Source organism: Oncorhynchus kisutch, linkage group LG15 (genome assembly GCF_002021735.2).
Source record: "Oncorhynchus kisutch isolate 150728-3 linkage group LG15, Okis_V2, whole genome shotgun sequence".
In the NCBI taxonomy this organism is placed as follows: domain Eukaryota; kingdom Metazoa; phylum Chordata; class Actinopteri; order Salmoniformes; family Salmonidae; genus Oncorhynchus; species Oncorhynchus kisutch.
This window is the reverse complement of record NC_034188.2, coordinates 3,948,086-3,969,806: the sequence shown is the minus strand read 5'-3', so window position 1 is coordinate 3,969,806 and position 21,721 is coordinate 3,948,086. Positions and strand designations below refer to the sequence as shown.

General features: G+C 39.3%; 1 protein-coding gene across 1 annotated transcript in view; it reads right to left on the bottom strand.

Annotated features, from left to right (window-relative positions):
* LOC116353669 (netrin receptor UNC5C-like) overlaps positions 1-21,520 on the bottom strand; it is a 23,405-nt gene extending 1,885 nt beyond the window's left edge. Inside the window, exons 1-2 of the mRNA XM_031791330.1 lie at positions 19,916-21,520; positions 15,923-16,103 (exon numbers count right to left, since the gene is read on the bottom strand). Of these exons, the coding sequence (XP_031647190.1) occupies positions 15,923-16,103; positions 19,916-20,044 (310 nt within the window). The 5' untranslated portion in view covers positions 20,045-21,520. The remainder of the gene's footprint in view (positions 1-15,922; positions 16,104-19,915) is intronic.
* Between the last annotated feature and the right edge of the window lie 201 nt (positions 21,521-21,721).

The following is a 21,721-nucleotide window of genomic DNA, read 5'->3' as shown; positions in this document are numbered from 1 at the left end:
TATAATAGAGACAGTAGATCTAGCTGGTCTGTCATATTATAATAGAGACAGTAGATCTAGCTGGTCTGTCATAATATAAATAGAGACAGTAGATCTAGCTGGTCTGTCATATATAAAGAGACAGTAGATCTAGCTGGTCTGTCATAATTAATAGAGACAGTAGATCTAGCTGGTCTGTCATAATATAATAGAGACAGTAGATCTAGCTGGTCTGTCATAATTATTAGAGACAGTAGATCTAGCTGGTCTGTCATTATATAAGAGACAGGAGTAGATCTAGCTGGTCTGTCATAATATAATAGAGACAGTAGATCTAGCTGGTCTGTCATAATATAATAGAGACAGTAGATCTAGCTGGTCTGTCATAATATAATAGAGACAGTAGATCTAGCTGGTCTGTCATAATATAATAGAGACAGTAGATCTAGCTGGTCTGTCATATATATAATAGAGACAGTAGATCTAGCTGGTCTGTCATAATATAATAGAGACAGTAGATCTAGCTGGTCTGTCATAATATAATAGAGACAGTAGATCTAGCTGGTCTGTCATAATATATAGAGACAGTAGATCTAGCTGGTCTGTCATAATATAATAGAGACAGTAGATCTAGCTGGTCTGTCATAATATAATAGAGACAGTAGATCTAGCTGGTCTGTCATAAATAATAGAGACTGTAGATCTAGCTGTTCTGTCATAAAAATAGAGACAGTAGATCTAGCTGGTCTGTCATAATATAATAGAGACAGTAGATCTAGCTGGTCTGTCATAATATAATAGAGACAGTAGATCTAGCTGGTCTGTCAATATAAAAAGACAGTAGATCTAGCTGGTCTGTCATAATATAATAGAGACAGTAGATCTAGCTGGTCTGTCATAATATAATAGAGACAGTAGATCTAGCTGGTCTGTCATATATAATAGAGACAGTAGATCTAGCTGGTCTGTCATATATAAAGAGACAGTAGATCTAGCTGGTCTGTCATATTATAATAGAGACAGTAGATCTAGCTGGTCTGTCATATTATAATAGAGACAGTAGATCTAGCTGGTCTGTCATAATATAATAGAGACAGTAGATCTAGCTGGTCTGTCATAATATAATAGAGACAGTAGATCTAGCTGGTCTGTCATAATATAATAGAGACAGTAGATCTAGCTGGTCTGTCTGCATAATATAATAGAGACAGTAGATCTAGCTGGTCTGTCATAATATAATAGAGACAGTAGATCTAGCTGGTCTGTCATAATATAATAGAGACAGTAGATCTAGCTGGTCTGTCATAATATAATAGAGACAGTAGATCTAGCTGGTCTCATAATATAATAGAGACAGTAGATCTAGCTGGTCTGTCATAATATAATAGAGACAGTAGATCTAGCTGGTCTGTCATAATATAATAGAGACAGTAGATCTAGCTGGTCTGTCATAATATAATAGAGACAGTAGATCTAGCTGGTCTGTCATAATATAATAGAGACAGTAGATCTAGCTGGTCTGTCATAATATAATAGAGACAGTAGATCTAGCTGGTCTGTCATAATATAATAGAGACAGTAGATCTAGCTGGTCTGTCATAATATAATAGAGACATAGATCTAGCTGGTCTGTCATAATATAATAGAGACAGTAGATCTAGCTGGTCTGTCATAATATAATAGAGACAGTAGATCTAGCTGGTCTGTCATAATATAATAGAGACAGTAGATCTAGCTGGTCTGTCATATTATAATAGAGACAGTAGATCTAGCTGGTCTGTCATATATAATAGAGACAGTAGATCTAGCTGGTCTGTCATAATATAATAGAGACAGTAGATCTAGCTGGTCTGTCATATTATAATAGAGACAGTAGATCTAGCTGGTCTGTCATAATATAATAGAGACAGTAGATCTAGCTGGTCTGTCATAATATAATAGAGACAGTAGATCTAGCTGGTCTGTCATAATATAATAGAGACAGTAGATCTAGCTGGTCTGTCATAATATAATAGAGACAGTAGATCTAGCTGGTCTGTCATAATATAATAGAGACAGTAGATCTAGCTGGTCTGTCATAATATAATAGAGACAGTAGATCTAGCTGGTCTGTCATAATTAATAGAGACAGTAGATCTAGCTGGTCTGTCATAATATAATAGAGACAGTAGATCTAGCTGGTCTGTCATAATATAATAGAGACAGTAGATCTAGCTGGTCTGTCATAAATAATAGAGACAGTAGATCTAGCTGGTCTGTCATAATATAATAGAGACAGTAGATCTAGCTGGTCTGTCATAATATAATAGAGACAGTAGATCTAGCTGGTCTGTCAAATATAATAGAGACAGTAGATCTAGCTGGTCTGTCATATTATAATAGAGACAGTAGATCTAGCTGGTCTGTCATAATATAATAGAGACAGTAGATCTAGCTGGTCTGTCATAATATAATAGAGACAGTAGATCTAGCTGGTCTGTCATAATATAATAGAGACAGTAGATCTAGCTGGTCTGTCATAATATAATAGAGACAGTAGATCTAGCTGGTCTGTCATAATATAATAGAGACAGTAGATCTAGCTGGTCTGTCATAATATAATAGAGACAGTAGATCTAGCTGGTCTGTCATAATATAATAGAGACAGTAGATCTAGCTGGTCTGTCATAATAATAGAGACAGTAGATCTAGCTGGTCTGTCATAATATAATAGAGACAGTAGATCTAGCTGGTCTGTCATAATAATAGAGACAGTAGATCTAGCTGGTCTGTCATAATATAATAGAGACAGTAGATCTAGCTGGTCTGTCATAATAATAGAGACAGTAGATCTAGCTGGTCTGTCATAATATAATAGAGACAGTAGATCTAGCTGGTCTGTCATAATATAATAGAGACAGTAGATCTAGCTGGTCTGTCATAATATAATAGAGACAGTAGATCTAGCTGGTCTGTCATAATATAATAGAGACAGTAGATCTAGCTGGTCTGTCATAATATAATAGAGACAGTAGATCTAGCTGGTCTGTCATAATATATAGAGACAGTAGATCTAGCTGGTCTGTCATATATAATAGAGACAGTAGATCTAGCTGGTCTGTCATAATAAATAGAGACAGTAGATCTAGCTGGTCTGTCATAATATAATAGAGACAGTAGATCTAGCTGGTCTGTCATAATATAATAGAGACAGTAGATCTAGCTGGTCTGTCATAATATAATAGACAGTAGATCTAGCTGGTCTGTCATAATATAATAGAGACAGTAGATCTAGCTGGTCTGTCATAATATAATAGAGACAGTAGATCTAGCTGGTCTGTCATACAATAATAGAGACAGTAGATCTAGCTGGTCTGTCATAATATAATAGAGACAGTAGATCTAGCTGGTCTGTCATAATATAATAGAGACAGTAGATCTAGCTGGTCTGTCATAATAATAGAGACAGTAGATCTAGCTGGTCTGTCATAAATAATAGAGACAGTAGATCTAGCTGGTCTGTCATAATATAATAGAGACAGTAGATCTAGCTGGTCTGTCATAATATAATAGAGACAGTAGATCTAGCTGGTCTGTCATATTATAATAGAGACAGTAGATCTAGCTGGTCTGTCATAATATAATAGAGACAGTAGATCTAGCTGGTCTGTCATAATATAATAGAGACAGTAGATCTAGCTGGTCTGTCATATATAATAGAGACAGTAGATCTAGCTGGTCTGTCATAATATAATAGAGACAGTAGATCTAGCTGGTCTGTCATATATAATAGAGACAGTAGATCTAGCTGGTCTGTCATAATATAATAGAGACAGTAGATCTAGCTGGTCTGTCATATTATAATAGAGACAGTAGATCTAGCTGGTCTGTCATAATATAATAGAGAGAGACAGTAGATCTAGCTGGTCTGTCATAATAAATAGAGACAGTAGATCTAGCTGGTCTGTCATATAATAGAGACAGTAGATCTAGCTGGTCTGTCATATTATAATAGAGACAGTAGATCTAGCTGGTCTGTCAAATTATAATAGAGACAGTAGATCTAGCTGGTCTGTCATAAAATAGAGACAGTAGATCTAGCTGGTCTGTCATAATATATAGAGACAGTAGATCTAGCTGGTCTGTCATAATATAATAGAGACAGTAGATCTAGCTGGTCTGTCATAATTAATAGAGACAGTAGATCTAGCTGGTCTGTCATATTATAATAGAGACAGTAGATCTAGCTGGTCTGTCATAATATAATAGAGACAGTAGATCTAGCTGGTCTGTCATAATATAATAGAGACAGTAGATCTAGCTGGTCTGTCATAATATAATAGAGACAGTAGATCTAGCTGGTCTGTCATAATATAATAGAGACAGTAGATCTAGCTGGTCTGTCATAATATAATAGAGACAGTAGATCTAGCTGGTCTGTCATAATATAATAGAGACAGTAGATCTAGCTGGTCTGTCATAATATAATAGAGACAGTAGATCTAGCTGGTCTGTCATAATATAATAGAGACAGTAGATCTAGCTGGTCTGTCATAATATAATAGAGACAGTAGATCTAGCTGGTCTGTCATAATATAATAGAGACAGTAGATCTAGCTGGTCTGTCATAATATAATAGAGACAGTAGATCTAGCTGGTCTGTCATAATATAATAGAGACAGTATAGCTGGTCTGTCATAATATAATAGAGACAGTAGATCTAGCTGGTCTGTCATAATATAATAGAGACAGTAGATCTAGCTGGTCTGTCATAATATAATAGAGACAGTAGATCTAGCTGGTCTGTCATAATATAATAGAGACAGTAGATCTAGCTGGTCTGTCATGATATAATAGAGACAATAGTTCTAGCTTGTATGTGATAATATAATAGAGACAGTAGATCTAGCTGGTCTGTCATAATATAATAGAGACAGTAGATCTAGCTGGTCTGTCATAAATAATAGAGACAGTAGATCTAGCTGGTCTGTCATAATATAATAGAGACAGTAGATCTAGCTGGTCTGTCATAATATAATAGAGACAGTAGATCTAGCTGGTCTGTCATAATATAATAGAGACAGTAGATCTAGCTGGTCTGTCATAATATAATAGAGACAGTAGATCTAGCTGGTCTGTCATAATATAATAGAGACAGTAGATCTAGCTGGTCTGTCATAATATAATAGAGACAGTAGATCTAGCTGGTCTGTCATAATATAATAGAGACAGTAGATCTAGCTGGTCTGTCATATAATAATAGAGACAGTAGATCTAGCTGGTCTGTCATAATATAATAGAGACAGTAGATCTAGCTGGTCTGTCATAATATAATAGAGACAGTAGATCTAGCTGGTCTGTCATATATAATAGAGACAGTAGATCTAGCTGGTCTGTCATAATATAATAGAGACAGTAGATCTAGCTGGTCTGTCATATTATAATAGAGACAGTAGATCTAGCTGGTCTGTCATAATATAATAGACAGTAGATCTAGCTGGTCTGTCATAATATAATAGAAGACTAGATCTAGCTGGTCTGTCATAATATAATAGAGACAGTAGATCTAGCTGGTCTGTCATAATATAGAGACAGTAGATCTAGCTGGTCTGTCATAATATAATAGAGACAGTAGATCTAGCTGGTCTGTCATAATATAATAGAGAGTAGATCTAGCTGGTCTGTCATAATATAATAGAGACAGTAGATCTAGCTGGTCTGTCATAATATAATAGAGACAGTAGATCTAGCTGGTCTGTCATAATATAATAGAGACAGTAGATCTAGCTGGTCTGTCATAATATAATAGAGACAGTAGATCTAGCTGGTCTGTCATAATATAATAGAGACAGTAGATCTAGCTGGTCTGTCATAATATAATAGAGACAGTAGATCTAGCTGGTCTGTCATAATATAATAGAGACAGTAGATCTAGCTGGTCTGTCATAATATAATAGAGACAGTAGATCTAGCTGGTCTGTCATAATATAATAGAGACAGTAGATCTAGCTGGTCTGTCATAATATAATAGAGACAGTAGATCTAGCTGGTCTGTCATAATAATAGAGACAGTAGATCTAGCTGGTCTGTCATAATATAATAGAGACAGTAGATCTAGCTGGTCTGTCATAATATAATAGAGACAGTAGATCTAGCTGGTCTGTCATAATATAATAGAGACAGTAGATCTAGCTGGTCTGTCATATTATAATAGAGACAGTAGATCTAGCTGGTCTGTCATAATATAATATAGACAGTAGATCTAGCTGGTCTGTCATATATAATAGAGACAGTAGATCTAGCTGGTCTGTCATATTAAATAGAGACAGTAGATCTAGCTGGTCTGTCATATTATAATAGAGACAGTAGATCTAGCTGGTCTGTCATATTATAATAGAGACAGTAGATCTAGCTGGTCTGTCATAATATAGAGACAGTAGATCTAGCTGGTCTGTCATATATAATAGAGACAGTAGATCTAGCTGGTCTGTCATAATATAATAGAGACAGTAGATCTAGCTGGTCTGTCATTATATAATAGAGACAGTAGATCTAGCTGGTCTGTCATAATATAAAGAGACAGTAGATCTAGCTGGTCTGTCATAATATAATAGAGACAGTAGATCTAGCTGGTCTGTCATAATATAATAGAGACAGTAGATCTAGCTGGTCTGTCATAATATAATAGAGACAGTAGATCTAGCTGGTCTGTCATAATATAATAGAGACAGTAGATCTAGCTGGTCTGTCATAATATAATAGAGACAGTAGATCTAGCTGGTCTGTCATATTATAATAGAGACAGTAGATCTAGCTGGTCTGTCATAATATAATAGACAGTAGATCTAGCTGGTCTGTCATAATATAATAGAGACAGTAGATCTAGCTGGTCTGTCATAATATAATAGAGACAGTAGATCTAGCTGGTCTGTCATACACATCTAGATGTGTATAAGAGACAGCGATCTAGCTGGTCTGTCATAATATAATAGAGACAGTAGATCTAGCTGGTCTGTCATATATAATAGACCACCCTGCCAAGCAAACAGAGGCTGTCTATACCTAATGCTGTACTATTCCATATATAGTGGCCGTAAGGGTCTCAGGTCAAAAGTTGTGCACTAGTAAGGAATAGGGTGCCATTGGGACATAACCCATTTGGGAGGATCCCACTATTATCACTCAGTCTGAGCCATGGCCTCTGAGAACTCAAACTAAGTAATGGACGTGTAGACTATTTTAGGGGTTGTGGTAATGACAGTGATTAACGTGACAATCGACAAGCCTTGTATGATTGAATAAAGAACCAATTGCACAAACGAGCAACTGCAATTCATGCTCCATTTGTCTGGGTCGCAGGAGTCTAAGGCTTCATTTAATTTACGTTATAAACTAGCAAGCAATAGAAAGTGAATGGGCTCGGGCGCTCTATTCAATTTAACTCTTACATTATAATCAGGTTTAACATTTAAATAAAAGGGAAAATCAAGACTAATTAATCATCTCTCAACTAAAAATCAAGAATCATTTTAGGAGTCAGCTGGTTTCCCTCTTTTCAAACGAGAGATGCTGAGAGGCAACAGGGAGGAAAACATTAATGGTAGGAATTAAAAGCTAGGCTGAACACAAACTATAATGGAATTATAGACTAGTTGTTACTATACAGATCAGCTGTCTGTATAGACTAGTTTTACTATATCAGCTGTCTGTATAGACTAGTGTTACAGATCAGCTGTCTGTGTCTGTATAGACCAGTTGTTACATATATCAGCTGTCTGTGTCTGTATAGACTAGTTGTTACTATATCAGCTGTCTGTATAGACTAGTGTTACTATATCAGCTGTCTGTATAGACTAGTTGTTACTATATCAGCTGTCTGTGTCTGTATAGACTAGTTGTTACTATATCAGATGTCTGTATAGACTAGTGTTACTATATCAGCTGTATGTGTCTCTATAGACTAGTTGTTACTATATCAGCTGTCTGTATCTGTGTCTGTATAGACCAGCTTTACTATATCAGCTGTCTGTATAGACTAGTTGTTACTATATCAGCTGTCTGTATAGACTAGTTGTTACTATATCAGCTGTCTGTGTCTGTATAGACCAGTTGTTACTATATCAGCTGTCTGTGTCTGTATAGACTAGTTGTTACTATATCAGCTGTCTGTGTCTGTATAGACTAGTTGTTACTATATCAGCTGTCTGTGTCTGTATAGACCAGTTGTTACTATATCAGCTGTCTGTGTCTGTATAGACTAGTTGTACTATATCAGCTGTCTGTGTCTGTATAGACTAGTTGTTACTATATCAGCTGTGTGTGTCGGTATAGACTAGTTGTTACTATATCAGCTGTCCTGTCTTTATAGACTAGTGGTTACTATATCAGCTGTCTGTGTCTGTATAGACTAGTTGTTACTATATCATCAGCTGTCTGTGTCTGTATAGACTAGTTGTTACTATATCAGCTATCTGTATAGACTAGTTGTTACTATATCAGCTGTCTGTATAGACTAGTTGTTACTATATCAGCTGTCTGTATAGACTAGTTGTTACTATAGACCAGTTGTTACTATATCAGCTGTCTGTGTCTGTGTCTGTATAGGCTAGTTGTTTACTTATAGCTGTCTGTATAGACCAGTTGTTACTATATCAGCTGTCTGTATAGACTAGTTGTTACTATATCAGCTGTCTGTGTCTGTATAGACTATTGTTACTATATCAGCTGTCGGTGTCTGTGTCTGTATAGACTAGTTGTTACTATATCAGCTGTCTGTATAGACCAGGTGTTACTATATCAGCTGTCTGTATAGACCAGGTGTTACTATATCAGCTGTCTGTATAGACTAGTTGTTACTATATCAGCTGTCTGTATAGACTAGTTGTTACTATATCAGCTCTCTGTGTCTGTATAGACTAGTTGTTACTATATCAGCTGTCTATATAGACTATTGTTACTATATCAGCTGTCTGTGTCTGTATAGACTAGTTGTTACTATATCAGCTGTCTGTGTCTGTGTCTGTATAGACTAGTTGTTACATATCAGCTGTCTGTATAGACTAGTTGTTACTATATCAGCTGTCTGTGTCTGTATAGACTAGTTGTTACTATATCAGCTGTCTGTGCCTGTGTCTGTATAGACTAGTTGTTACTATATCAGCTGTCTGTATGGACTAGTTGTTACTATATCAGCTGTCTGTGTCTGTATAGACCAGTTGTTACTATATCAGCTGTCTGTGTCTGTATAGACTAGTTGTTACTATATCAGCTGTCTGTGTCTGTATAGACCAGTTGTTACTATATCAGCTGTCTGTGTCTGTATAGACTAGTTGTTACTATATCAGCTTTCTGTATAGACTAGTTGTTACTATATCAGCTGTCTGTGCCTGTATAGACTAGTTGTTACTATATCAGCTGTCTGTGTCTGTATAGACCAGTTGTTACTATATCAGCTGTCTGTGTCTGTATAGACTAGTTGTTACTATATCAGCTGTCTGTGTCTGTATAGACTAGTTGTTACTATATCAGCTGTGTGTGTCTGTATAGACTAGTTGTTACTATATCAGCTGTCTGTGTCTGTATAGACTAGTTGTTACTATATCAGCTGTCTGTGTCTGTATAGACTAGTTGTTACTATATCAGCTGTCTGTGTCTGTATAGACTAGTTGTTACTATATCAGCTATCTGTATAGACTAGTTGTTACTATATCAGCTGTCTGTATAGACTAGTTGTTACTATATCAGCTGTCTGTATAGACTAGTTGTTACTATATCAGATGTCTGTATAGACTAGTTGTTACTATATCAGCTGTCGGTATAGACTAGTTGTTACTATATCAGCTGTCTGTGTCTGTATAGACTAGTTGTTACTATATCAGCTGTCTGTATAGACTAGTTGTTACTATATCTGCTGTCTGTGTCTGTATAGACCAGTTGTTACTATATCAGCTGTCTGTATAGACTAGTTGTTACTATATCAGCTGTCTGTGTCTGTATAGACCAGTTGTTACTATATCAGCTGTCTGTATAGACTAGTTGTTACTATATCAGCTGTCTGTATAGACTAGTTGTTACTATATCAGCTGTGTGTGTCTGTATAGACTAGTTGTTACTATATCAGCTGTCTGTGTCTGTATAGACTAGTTGTTACTATATCAGCTGTCTGTGTCTGTATAGACTAGTTGTTACTATATCAGCTGTCTGTATATACTAGTTGTTACTATATCAGCTGTCTGTGTCTGTATAGACTAGTTGTTACTTTATCAGCTGTCTGTATAGACCAGTTGTTACTATATCAGCTGTCTGTGTCTGTATAGACTAGTTGTTACTATATCAGCTGTCTGTGTCTGTATAGACTAGTTGTTACTATATCAGCTATCTGTATAGACTAGTTGTTACTATATCAGCTGTCTGTATAGACTAGTTGTTACTATATCAGCTGTCTGTATAGACTAGTTGTTACTATATCAGATGTCTGTATAGACTAGTTGTTACTATATCAGCTGTCGGTATAGACTAGTTGTTACTATATCAGCTGTCTGTGTCTGTATAGACTAGTTGTTACTATATCATCTGTCTGTATAGACTAGTTGTTACTATATCTGCTGTCTGTGTCTGTATAGACCAGTTGTTACTATATCAAGCTGTCTGTATAGACTAGTTGTTTACTATATCAGCTGTCTGTGTCTGTATAGACCAGTTGTTACTATATCAGCTGTCTGTATAGACTAGTTGTTTACTATATCAGCTGTCTGTATAGACTAGTTGTACTATAATCAGCTGTGTGTGTCTGTATAAGACTAGTTGTTACTATATCAGCTGTGTGTGTCTGTATAGACTAGTTGTTACTATATCAGCTGTCTGTGTCTGTATAGACTAGTTGTTACTATATCAGCTATCTGTATAGACCTAGTTGTTACTTTATCAGCTGTCTGTATAGACCAGTTGTTACTATATCAGCTGTCTGTGTCTGTATAGACTAGTTGTTACTATATCAGCTGTCTGTGTCTGTATAGACTAGTTGTTACTATATCAGCTATCTGTATAGACTAGTTGTTACTATATCAGCTGTCGGTATAGACTAGTTGTTACTATATCAGCTGTCTGTATAGACTAGTTGTTACTAATCAGATGTCTGTATAGACTAGTTGTTACTATATCAGCTGTCGGTATAGACTAGTTGTTACTATATCAGCTGTCTGGTGTCTGTATAGACTAGTTGTTACTATATCAGCTGTCTGTATAGACTAGTGTTACTATATCTGCTGTCTGTGTCTGTATAGACCAGTTGTTACTATATCAGCTGTCTGTATAGACTAGTTGTTACTATATCAGCTGTCTGTGTCTGTATAGACCAGTTGTTACTATATCAGCTGTCTGTATAGACTAGTTGTTACTATATCAGCTGTCTGTATAGACTAGTTGTTACTATATCAGCTGTGTGTGTCTGTATAGACTAGTTGTTACTATATCAGCTGTGTGTGTCTGTATAGACTAGTTGTTACTATATCAGCTGTCTGTGTCTGTATAGACTAGTTGTTACTATATCAGCTGTCTGTGTCTGTATAGACTAGTTGTTACTATATCAGCTATCTGTATAGACTAGTTGTTACTATATCAGCTGTCTGTATAGACTAGTTGTTACTATATCAGCTGTCTGTATAGACTAGTTGTTACTATATCAGCTGTCTGTATAGACTAGTTGTTACTATATCAGCTGTCGGTATAGACTAGTTGTTACTATATCAGCTGGCTGTGTCTGTATAGACTAGTTGTTACTATATCAGCTGTCTGTATAGACTAGTTGTTACTATATCTGCTGTCTGTGTCTGTATAGACCAGTTGTTACTATATCAGCTGTCTGTATAGACTAGTTGTTACTATATCAGCTGTCTGTGTCTGTATAGACCAGTTGTTACTATATCAGCTGTCTGTATAGACTAGTTGTTACTATATCAGCTGTCTGTATAGACTAGTTGTTACTATATCAGCTGTGTGTGTCTGTATAGACTAGTTGTTACTATATCAGCTGTGTGTGTCTGTATAGACTAGTTGTTACTATATCAGCTGTCTGTGTCTGTATAGACCAGTTGTTACTATATCAGCTGTCTGTATAGACTAGTTGTTACTATATCAGCTGTCTGTATAGACTAGTTGTTACTATATCAGCTGTCGGTATAGACTAGTTGTTACTATATCAGCTGTGTGTGTCTGTATAGACTAGTTGTTACTATATCAGCTGTCTGTGTCTGTATAGACTAGTTGTTACTATATCAGCTGTCTGTGTCTGTATAGACTAGTTGTTACTATATCAGCTGTCTGTGTCTGTATAGACTAGTTGTTACTATATCAGCTATCTGTATAGACTAGTTGTTACTATATCATCTGTCTGTGTCTGTATAGACCAGTTGTTACTATATCAGCTGTCTGTATAGACTAGTTGTTACTATATCAGCTGTCTGTATAGACTAGTTGTTACTATATCAGCTGTGTGTGTCTGTATAGACTAGTTGTTACTATATCAGCTGTGTGTGTCTGTATAGACTAGTTGTTACTATATCAGCTGTCTGTGTCTGTATAGACCAGTTGTTACTATATCAGCTGTCTGTATAGACTAGTTGTTACTATATCAGCTGTCTGTATAGACTAGTTGTTACTATATCAGCTGTCTGTGTCTGTATAGACTAGTTGTTACTATATCAGCTGTGTGTGTCTGTATAGACTAGTTGTTACTATATCAGCTGTCTGTGTCTGTATAGACTAGTTGTTACTATATCAGCTGTCTGTGTCTGTATAGACTAGTTGTTACTATATCAGCTGTCTGTGTCTGTATAGACTAGTTGTTACTATATCAGCTATCTGTATAGACTAGTTGTTACTATATCAGCTGTCTGTATAGACTAGTTGTTACTATATCAGCTGTCTGTATAGACTAGTTGTTACTATAGACCAGTTGTTACTATATCAGCTGTCTGTGTCTGTATAGACTAGTTGTTACTATATCAAGCTGTCTGTATAGACCAGTTGTTACTATATCAGCTGTCTGTATAGACTAGTTGTTACTATATCAGCTGTCTGTATAGACTAGTTGTTACTATATCAGCTGTCTGTGTCTGTATAGACTAGTTGTTTACTATATCAGCTGTCTGTATAGACCAGTTGTTACTATATCAGCTGTCTGTGTCTGTATAGACTAGTTGTTACTATATCAGCTGTCTGTATAGACTAGTTGTTACTATATCAGCTGTCTGTATAGACCAGTTGTTACTATATCAGCTGTCTGTATAGAACAGTGTTACTATATCAGCTGTCTGTATAGACTAGTTGTTACTATATCAGCTGTCTGTATAGACTAGTTGTTACTATATCAGCTGTCTGTATAGACCAGTTGTTACTATATCAGCTGTCTAGACTAGTTGTTACTATATCAGCTGTCTGTATAGACTAGTTGTTACTATATCAGCTGTCTGTATAGACCAGTTGTTACTATATCAGCTGTCTGTATAGACCAGTTGTTACTATATCAGCTGTCTGTGTAGACCAGTTGTTACTATATCAGCTGTCTGTATAGACCAGTTGTTACTATATCAGCTGTCTGTATAGACTAGTTGTTACTATATCATCTGTCTGCATAGACTAGTTGTTACTATATCAGCTGTCTGTATAGACTAGTTGTTTACTATATCAGCTGTCTGTTATAGACTAGTTGTTACTATATCAGCTGTCTGTATAGACTAGTTGTTACTATATCAGTTGTCTGTATAGACCAGTTGTTACTATATCAGCTGTCTGTATTAGACTAGTGTTACTATATCAGCTGTCTGTATAGACTAGTTGTTACTATATCATCTGTCTGCATAGACTAGTTGTTACTATATCAGCTGTCTGTATAGACTAGTTGTTACTATATCAGCTGTTCTGTATAGACTAGTTGTTACTATATCAGCTGTCTGTATAGACTAGTTGTTACTATATCAGTTGTCTGTATAGACCAGTTGTTACTATATCAGCTGTCTGTATAGACTAGTTGTTACTATATCAGCTGTCTGTATAGACCAGTTGTTACTATATCAGCTGTCTGTATAGACCAGTTGTTACTATATCAGCTGTCTGTATAGACTAGTTGTACTATATCAGCTGTCCTGTATAGACTAGTTGTTACTATATCAGCTGTCTGTATAGACTAGTTGTTACTATATCAGCTGTCTGTATAGACTAGTTGTTACTATATCAGCTGTCTGTATAGACCAGTTGTTACTATATCAGCTGTCTGTATAGGACTAGTTGTTACTATATCAGCTGTCTGTATAGACCAGTTGTTACTATATCAGCTGTCTGTATAGACCAGTTGTTACTATATCAGCTGTCTGTATAGACTAGTTGTTACTATATTCAGCTGTCTGTATAGACTAGTTGTTACTATATCAGCTGTCTGTATAGACTAGTTGTTACTATATCAGCTGTCTGTATAGACCAGTTGTACTATATCAGCTGTCTGTATAGACCAGTTGTTACTATATCTGCTGTCTGTATAGACCAGTTGTTACTATATCAGCTGTCTGTATAGACCAGTTGTTACTATATCAGCTGTCTGTATAGACCAGTTGTTACTATATCAGCTGTCTGTATAAAACCAGTTGTTACTATATCAGCTGTCTGTATAGACCAGTTGTTACTATATCAGCTGTCTGTATAGACCAGTTGTTACTATATCAGCTGTCTGTATAGACCAGTTGTTTACTATATCAGCTGTCTGTATAAACCAGTTGTTTACTATATCAGCTGTCTGTATAGACCAGTTGTTACTATATCAGCTGTCCTGTATTGACCAGTTGTTTACTATAATCAGCTGTCTGTATAGACCATTTTACTATATCAGCTGTCTGTATAAACCAGTTGTTACTATATCAGCTGTCTGTATAGACCAGTTGTTACTATATCAGCTGTCTGTATAGACCAGTTGTTACTATATCAGCTGTCTGTATAAACCAGTGTTACTATATCAGCTGTCTGTATAGACCAGTTGTTACTATATCAGCTGTCTGTATAGACCAGTTGTTACTATATCAGCTGTCTGTATAAACCAGTTGTTACTATATCAGCTGTCTGTATAGACCAGTTGTTACTATATCAGCTGTCTGTATAGACCAGTTGTTACTATATTCAGCTGTCTGTATAGACCAGTTGTTACTATATCAGCTGTCTGTATAGACTAGTTGTTACTATATCAGCTGTCTGTATAGACCAGTTGTTACTATATCAGCTGTCTGTATAGACTAGTTGTTACTATATCAGCTGTCTGTATAGACCAGTTGTTACTATATCAGCTGTCTGTATAGACTAGTTGTTACTATATCAGCTGTCTGTATAGACCAGTTGTTACTATATCAGCTGTCTGTATAGACTAGTTGTTACTATATCAGCTGTCTGTATAGACCAGTTGTTACTATATCAGCTGTCTGTATAGACTAGTTGTTACTATATCAGCTGTCTGTATAGACCAGTTGTTACTATAAAGATACTGGAAGATTGAGGTGGTTTCTGTACCTGTTTATTTTCCGCTGGCAGAGGGAACTATCTGACATCATATAAAACACAGAGTCAGTTTATGGGGGTTTCGAGATGTGGCAACATGAAAAAAAAACAGGGCTGTGTGTTTATGTGTGTGTGTCTGTGTGTGTGTGTGTGTGTGTGTCTGTGTGTGTGTGTGTGTGTGTGTGCACTACGTATGCGTAGGCACGTGTGTTTGATTGAAAAGTTCATACAGGCTTGCCACTCAGTCACAACATAATCAAAACTCTCAGCAGAACTCTTGTTTCTTTGGATCTGCTCTGAAGCTCCCAATCGTAGGTCACCAAACCTCTGGACAAAGCATTAACCCCTGTCTACCCTAGTGTGTGTGTGTGTGTCTGTGTGTGTGTACATCCATATCTGTGTGTGTGTACGTATCTCTGTGTGTACATACCGTAGACCAGAACGGTGGCGGGGGAACTCTTGCGTCGAGCCACAATGTTCTTGGCCACGCAGGTGTAGTTGGCCGTGTCCGCCAGCCTGGCCTGTTTGATGATCAGATTACGGTCCCCAGTCACCAAGAAGTTGGGCTCGCTTACCGGGTCGATCACATGCTCGTTCCTCTGCCACTCCACCTGAAAATAACAGACCTGGAAGCTTCAAACAAACTGTGTTTTTATGTTCACAACCAGGGACAGACAGAGGGACGTCCCTGTCCCTGTCCCCGTCCCCGAGGACGATGGGTCCACTGGTGAGATGACATTATTACAGGACACAGACAGGGGGAAGGTATTCAGTAAATCCTTTCAGAGGTAGATAAACATTGTGAATTCTACACGTGTCTCTGTAAAGCAATGTCCAGTCTAATCCCTGTGAGAGTAGCTATGTCTCTGTCAGGTTATGTCCAGTCTAATCCCTGTGAGAGTAGCTATGTCTCTGTAAAGCAATGGTCCAGTCTAATCCCTGTGAGAGTAGCTATGTCTCTGTAAAGCAATGTCCAGTCTAATCCCTGTGAGAGTAGCTATGTCTCTGTCAGGTTATGTCCAGTCTAATCCCTGTGAGAGTAGCTGTGTCTCTGTAAAGCAATGTCCAGTCTAATCCCTGTGAGAGTAGCTGTGTCTCTCTAAAGCAATGTCCAGTCTAATCCCTGTGAGAGTAGCTATGTCTCTGTAAAGCAATGTCCAGTCTAATCCCTGTGAGAGTAGCTATGTCTCTGTAAAGCAATGTCCAGTCTAATCCCTGTGAGAGTAGCTATGTCTCTGTAAAGCAATGTCCAGTCTAATCCCTGTGAGAGTAGCTATGTCTCTGTAAAGCAATGTCCAGTCTAATCCCTGTGAGAGTAGCTGTGTCTCTGTCAGGTTATGTCCAGTCTAATCCCTGTGAGAGTAGCTATGTCTCTGTCAGGTTATGTCCAGTCTAATCCCTGTGAGAGTAGCTATGTCTCTGTAAAGCAATGTCCAGTCTAATCCCTGTGAGAGTAGCTATGTCTCTGTAAAGCAATGTCCAGTCTAATCCCTGTGAGAGTAGCTGTGTCTCTGTCAGGTTATGTCCAGTCTAATCCCTGTGAGAGTAGCTATGTCTCTGTCAGGTTATGTCCAGTCTAATCCCTGTGAGAGTAGCTATGTCTCTGTAAAGCAATGTCCAGTCTAATCCCTGTGAGAGTAGCTATGTCTCTGTAAAGCAATGTCCAGTCTAATCCCTGTGAGAGTAGCTGTGTCTCTGTCAGGTTATGTCCAGTCTAATCCCTGTGAGAGTAGCTGTGTCTCTGTCAGGTTATGTCCAGTCTAATCCCTGTGAGAGTAGCTATGTCTCTGTAAAGCGATGTCCAGTCTAATCCCTGTGAGAGTAGCTATGTCTCTGTCAGGTTATGTCCAGTCTAATCCCTGTGAGAGTAGCTATGTCTCTGTCAGGTTATGTCCAGTCTAATCCCTGTGAGAGTAGCTATGTCTCTGTCAGGTTATGTCCAGTCTAATCCCTGTGAGAGTAGCTGTGTCTCTGTCAGGTTATGTCCAGTCTAATCCCTGTGAGAGTAGCTGTGTCTCTGTAAAGCAATGTCCAGTCTAATCCCTGTGAGAGTAGCTGTGTCTCTATCAGGTTATGTCCAGTCTAATCCCTGTGAGAGTAGCTGTGTCTCTGTCAGGTTATGTCCAGTCTAATCCCTGTGAGAGTAGCTGTGTCTCTGTAAAGCAATGTCCAGTCTAATCCCTGTGAGAGTAGCTGTGTCTCTGTCAGGTTATGTCCAGTCTAATCCCTGTGAGAGTAGCTGTGTCTCTGTAAAGCAATGTCCAGTCTAATCCCTGTGAGAGTAGCTGTGTCTCTGTCAGGGTTATGTCCAGTCTAATCCCTGTGAGAGTAGCTATGTCTCTGTCAGGTTATGTCCAGTCTAATCCCTGTGAGAGTAGCTATGTCTCTGTCAGGTTATGTCCAGTCTAATCCCTGTGAGAGTAGCTGTGTCTCTGTAAAGCAATGTCCAGTCTAATCCCTGTGAGAGTAGCTGTGTCTCTGTCAGGTTATGTCCAGTCTAATCCCTGAGAGAATAGCTATGTCTCTGTCAGGTTATGTCCAGTCTAATCCCTGTGAGAGTAGCTATGTCTCTGTCAGGTTATGTCTAGTCTAATCCCTGTGAGAGTAGCTATGTCTCTGTCAGGTTATGTCCAGTCTAATCCCTGTGAGAGTAGCCATGTCTCTGTCAGGTTATGTCCAGTCTAATCCCTGTGAGAGTAGCTTTGTCTCTGTCAGGTTATGTCCAGTCTAATCCCTGTGAGAGTAGCTATGTCTCTGTCAGGTTATGTCCAGTCTAATCCCTGTGAGAGTAGCTAAATCTCTGTCAGGTTATGTCCAGTCTAATCCCTGTGAGAGTAGCTATGTCTCTCTCCGGTTTCCTCTGCAGTCCGTGTGACTTGTCAGATCTTTTCTGTCTGTTTCTCTGCTACTCTCTGTCCGTGTGCTGTGTCCTCCTGACCACCTCTGGTCCTATTGCTACTGTGACGGTCCCTGAACCTTGTTGTCTCCAACAGAACCGATGTTCTGTCTCTGCTGTTGGACAGGGGCTAGCTTTCCTCACATGCTCCCAGCTGCTCCTACACAAACCTGGCAGAGCCGAATGACATTGCTGTTACATCCTGTCCTCTGGCTAGCTATTGAGTGGCTGTAACAAACATACTGTTCTCTAGCTAGCTAGCTTGTTGTTGTTTAGAGTCCCAGAACTCTAATGGAGTGGCTCTAACAACCATAATGTTCTCTGGCTAGCTAGCTAGCTAGCTTGTTGTTGTTCAGAATCCCAGAACTCTATTGGAGTGGCTCTAACAACCATAATGTTCTCTGGCTAGCTAGCTAGCTAGCTTGTTGTTGTTCAGAATCCCAGAACTCTATTGGAGTGGCTCTAACAACCATAATGTTCTCTGGCTAGCTAGCTAGCTAGCTCGATGTTGTTTAGAGTCCCAGAACTCTGATGGAGTGGCTCTAACAACCATAATGTTCTCTGGCTAGCTAGCTAGCTTGATGCCATATCCTGTTGGACAGTGTCTGGCTTTTTCTGCTGTTGCTCCATGCAGTGTCTGAAATGGCACCCTATTCCATATATAGCGCCCTACTTTTGTCCAGGGCCCAAAGTAGTGCCCTACTTTTGACCAGAGCCCATAGTAGAGCCCTATTTTTGACCAGGGCCCAAAGTAGTGCCCTACTTTTGACCAGAGCCCATAGTAGTGCCCTACTTTGGACCAGGGCCCAAAGTAGTGCCCTACTTTTGACCAGAGCCCATAGTAGTGCCCTACTTTTGACCAGAGCCCATAGTAGTGCCCTACTTTTGACCAGAGCCCATAGTAGTGCCCTACTTTTGACCAGAGCCCATAGTAGTGCCCTACTTTTGACCAGAGCCCATAGTAGTGCCCTACTTTTGACCAGGGCCCAAAGTAGTGCCCTACTTTTGACCAGAGCCCATAGTAGTGCCCTACTTTTGACCAGAGCCCATAGTAGTGCCCTACCTTTGACCAGAGCCCATAGTAGTGCACTATGTAGGGAATAGGGTGCCATTTATGAACACCTCTGACTGTCCCTGTACTATTCAAAAAATAAGGGATAATAATTAGAGATATAATTATTGGAAGGCAGGGTCCTCTCTACCACTCCTTGAAGAGGAGGATGAAGCTTATTGGTAGGCAGGGACCTCTCTACCACTCCTTGAAGAGGAGGATGAAGCTTACTGGAAGGCAGGGTCCTCTCTACCACTCCTTGAAGAAGAGGATGAAGCTTACTGGAAGGCAGGGTCCTCTCTACCACTCCTTGAAGAGGAAGAGACCACTCCTTGAAGAGACACTGATCTAAGGTCTTGTTGTACATTTCTCTGTGTAGCTTTATGTTTGAAGTGCTTTGAAATTCACGATTATTTAAAAAAAAGAATTGGTAAAAAAAAAAAAAAATGAGAATCAGACAACAGTCCATCTCTCACCTCAGCTGGTGGTACGCCCTCTGGAGGATGACAGCGTAACAACACTTCCTGGTTCAACGAGACTTCCTTCCCCATTGGCTCCTCCTCAAAGTTCTTTCTCAGGTCTGAAAAAGGTGGGAAGAAAATCATCAAAACACGGAGGGAAAGAAACTGATTTATTGAAGATGTAAATATCCGGGAAATCTGGCTGAGGTCAGGAAACCTCCTCCTAGTTGACCTGGAACATGAAGTCTGGCTGAGGTCAGGAAACCTCCTCCTAGTTGACCTGGAACATGAAGTCTGGCTGAGGTCAGGAAACCTCCTCCTAGTTGACCTGGAACATGAAGTCTGGCTGAGGCCAGGAAACCTCCTCCTAGTTGACCTGGAACATGAAGTCTGGCTGAGGTCAGGAAACCTCCTCCTAGTTGACCTGGAACATGAAGTCTGGCTGAGGTCAGGAAACCTCCTCCTAGTTGACCTGGAACATGAAGTCTGGCTGAGGTCAGGAAACCTCCTCCTAGTTGACCTGGAACATGAAGTCTGGCTGAGGTCAGGAAACCTCCTCCTAGTTGACCTGGAACATGAAGTCTGGCTGAGGTCAGGAAACCTCCTCCTAGTTGACCTGGAACATGAAGTCTGGCTGAGGTCAGGAAACCTCCTCCTAGTTGACCTGGAACATGAAGTCTGGCTGAGGTCAGGAAACCTCCTCCTAGTTGACCTGGAACATGAAGTCTGGCTGAGGTCAGGAAACCTCCTCCTAGTTGACCTGGAACATGAAGTCTGGCTGAGGTCAGGAAACCTCCTCCTAGTTGACCTGGAACATGAAGTCTGGCTAAGGTCAGGAAACCTCCTCCTAGTTGACCTGGAACATGAAGTCTGGCTGAGGTCAGGAAACCTCCTCCTAGTTGACCTGGAACATGAAGTCTGGCTGAGGTCAGGAAACCTCCTCCTAGTTGACCTGGAACATGAAGTCTGGCTGAGGTCAGGAAACCTCCTCCTAGTTGACCTGGAACATGAAGTCTGGCTGAGGTCAGGAAACCTCCTCCTAGTTGACCTGGAACATGAAGTCTGGCTGAGGTCAGGAAACCTCCTCCTAGTTGACCTGGAACATGAAGTCTGGCTGAGGTCAGGAAACCTCCTCCTAGTTGACCTGGAACATGAAGTCTGGCTGAGGTCAGGAAACCTCCTCCTAGTTGACCTGGAACATGAAGTCTGGCTGAGGTCAGGAAACCTCCTCCTAGTTGACCTGGAACATGAAGTCTGGCTGAGGTCAGGAAACCTCCTCCTAGTTGACCTGGAACATGAAGTCTGGCTGAGGTCAGGAAACCTCCTCCTAGTTGACCTGGAACATGAAGTCTGGCTGAGGTCAGGAAACCTCCTCCTAGTTGACCTGGAACATGAAGTCTGGCTGAGGTCAGGAAACCTCCTCCTAGTTGACCTGGAACATGAAGTCTGGCTGAGGTCAGGAAACCTCCTCCTAGTTGACCTGGAACATGAAGTCTGGCTGAGGTCAGGAAACCTCCTCCTAGTTGACCTGGAACATGAAGTCTGGCTGAGGTCAGGAAACCTCCTCCTAGTTGACCTGGAACTTGAAGTCTGGCTGAGGTCAGGAAATCTCCTACAAGTTGACCTGGAACATGAAGTCTGGCTGAGGTCAGAAAACCTCTCCTACAAGTTGACCTGGAACATGAAGTCTGGCTGAGGTCAGGAAACCTCCTCCTAGTTGACCTGGAACATGACACCAACAACAACAAAAATGAAAAAGCTGCAGTCAGTCTTTCTGCTGTGCCCTGTGTCTGGCCCTGTGTCTGGCCCTGTGTCTGGCCC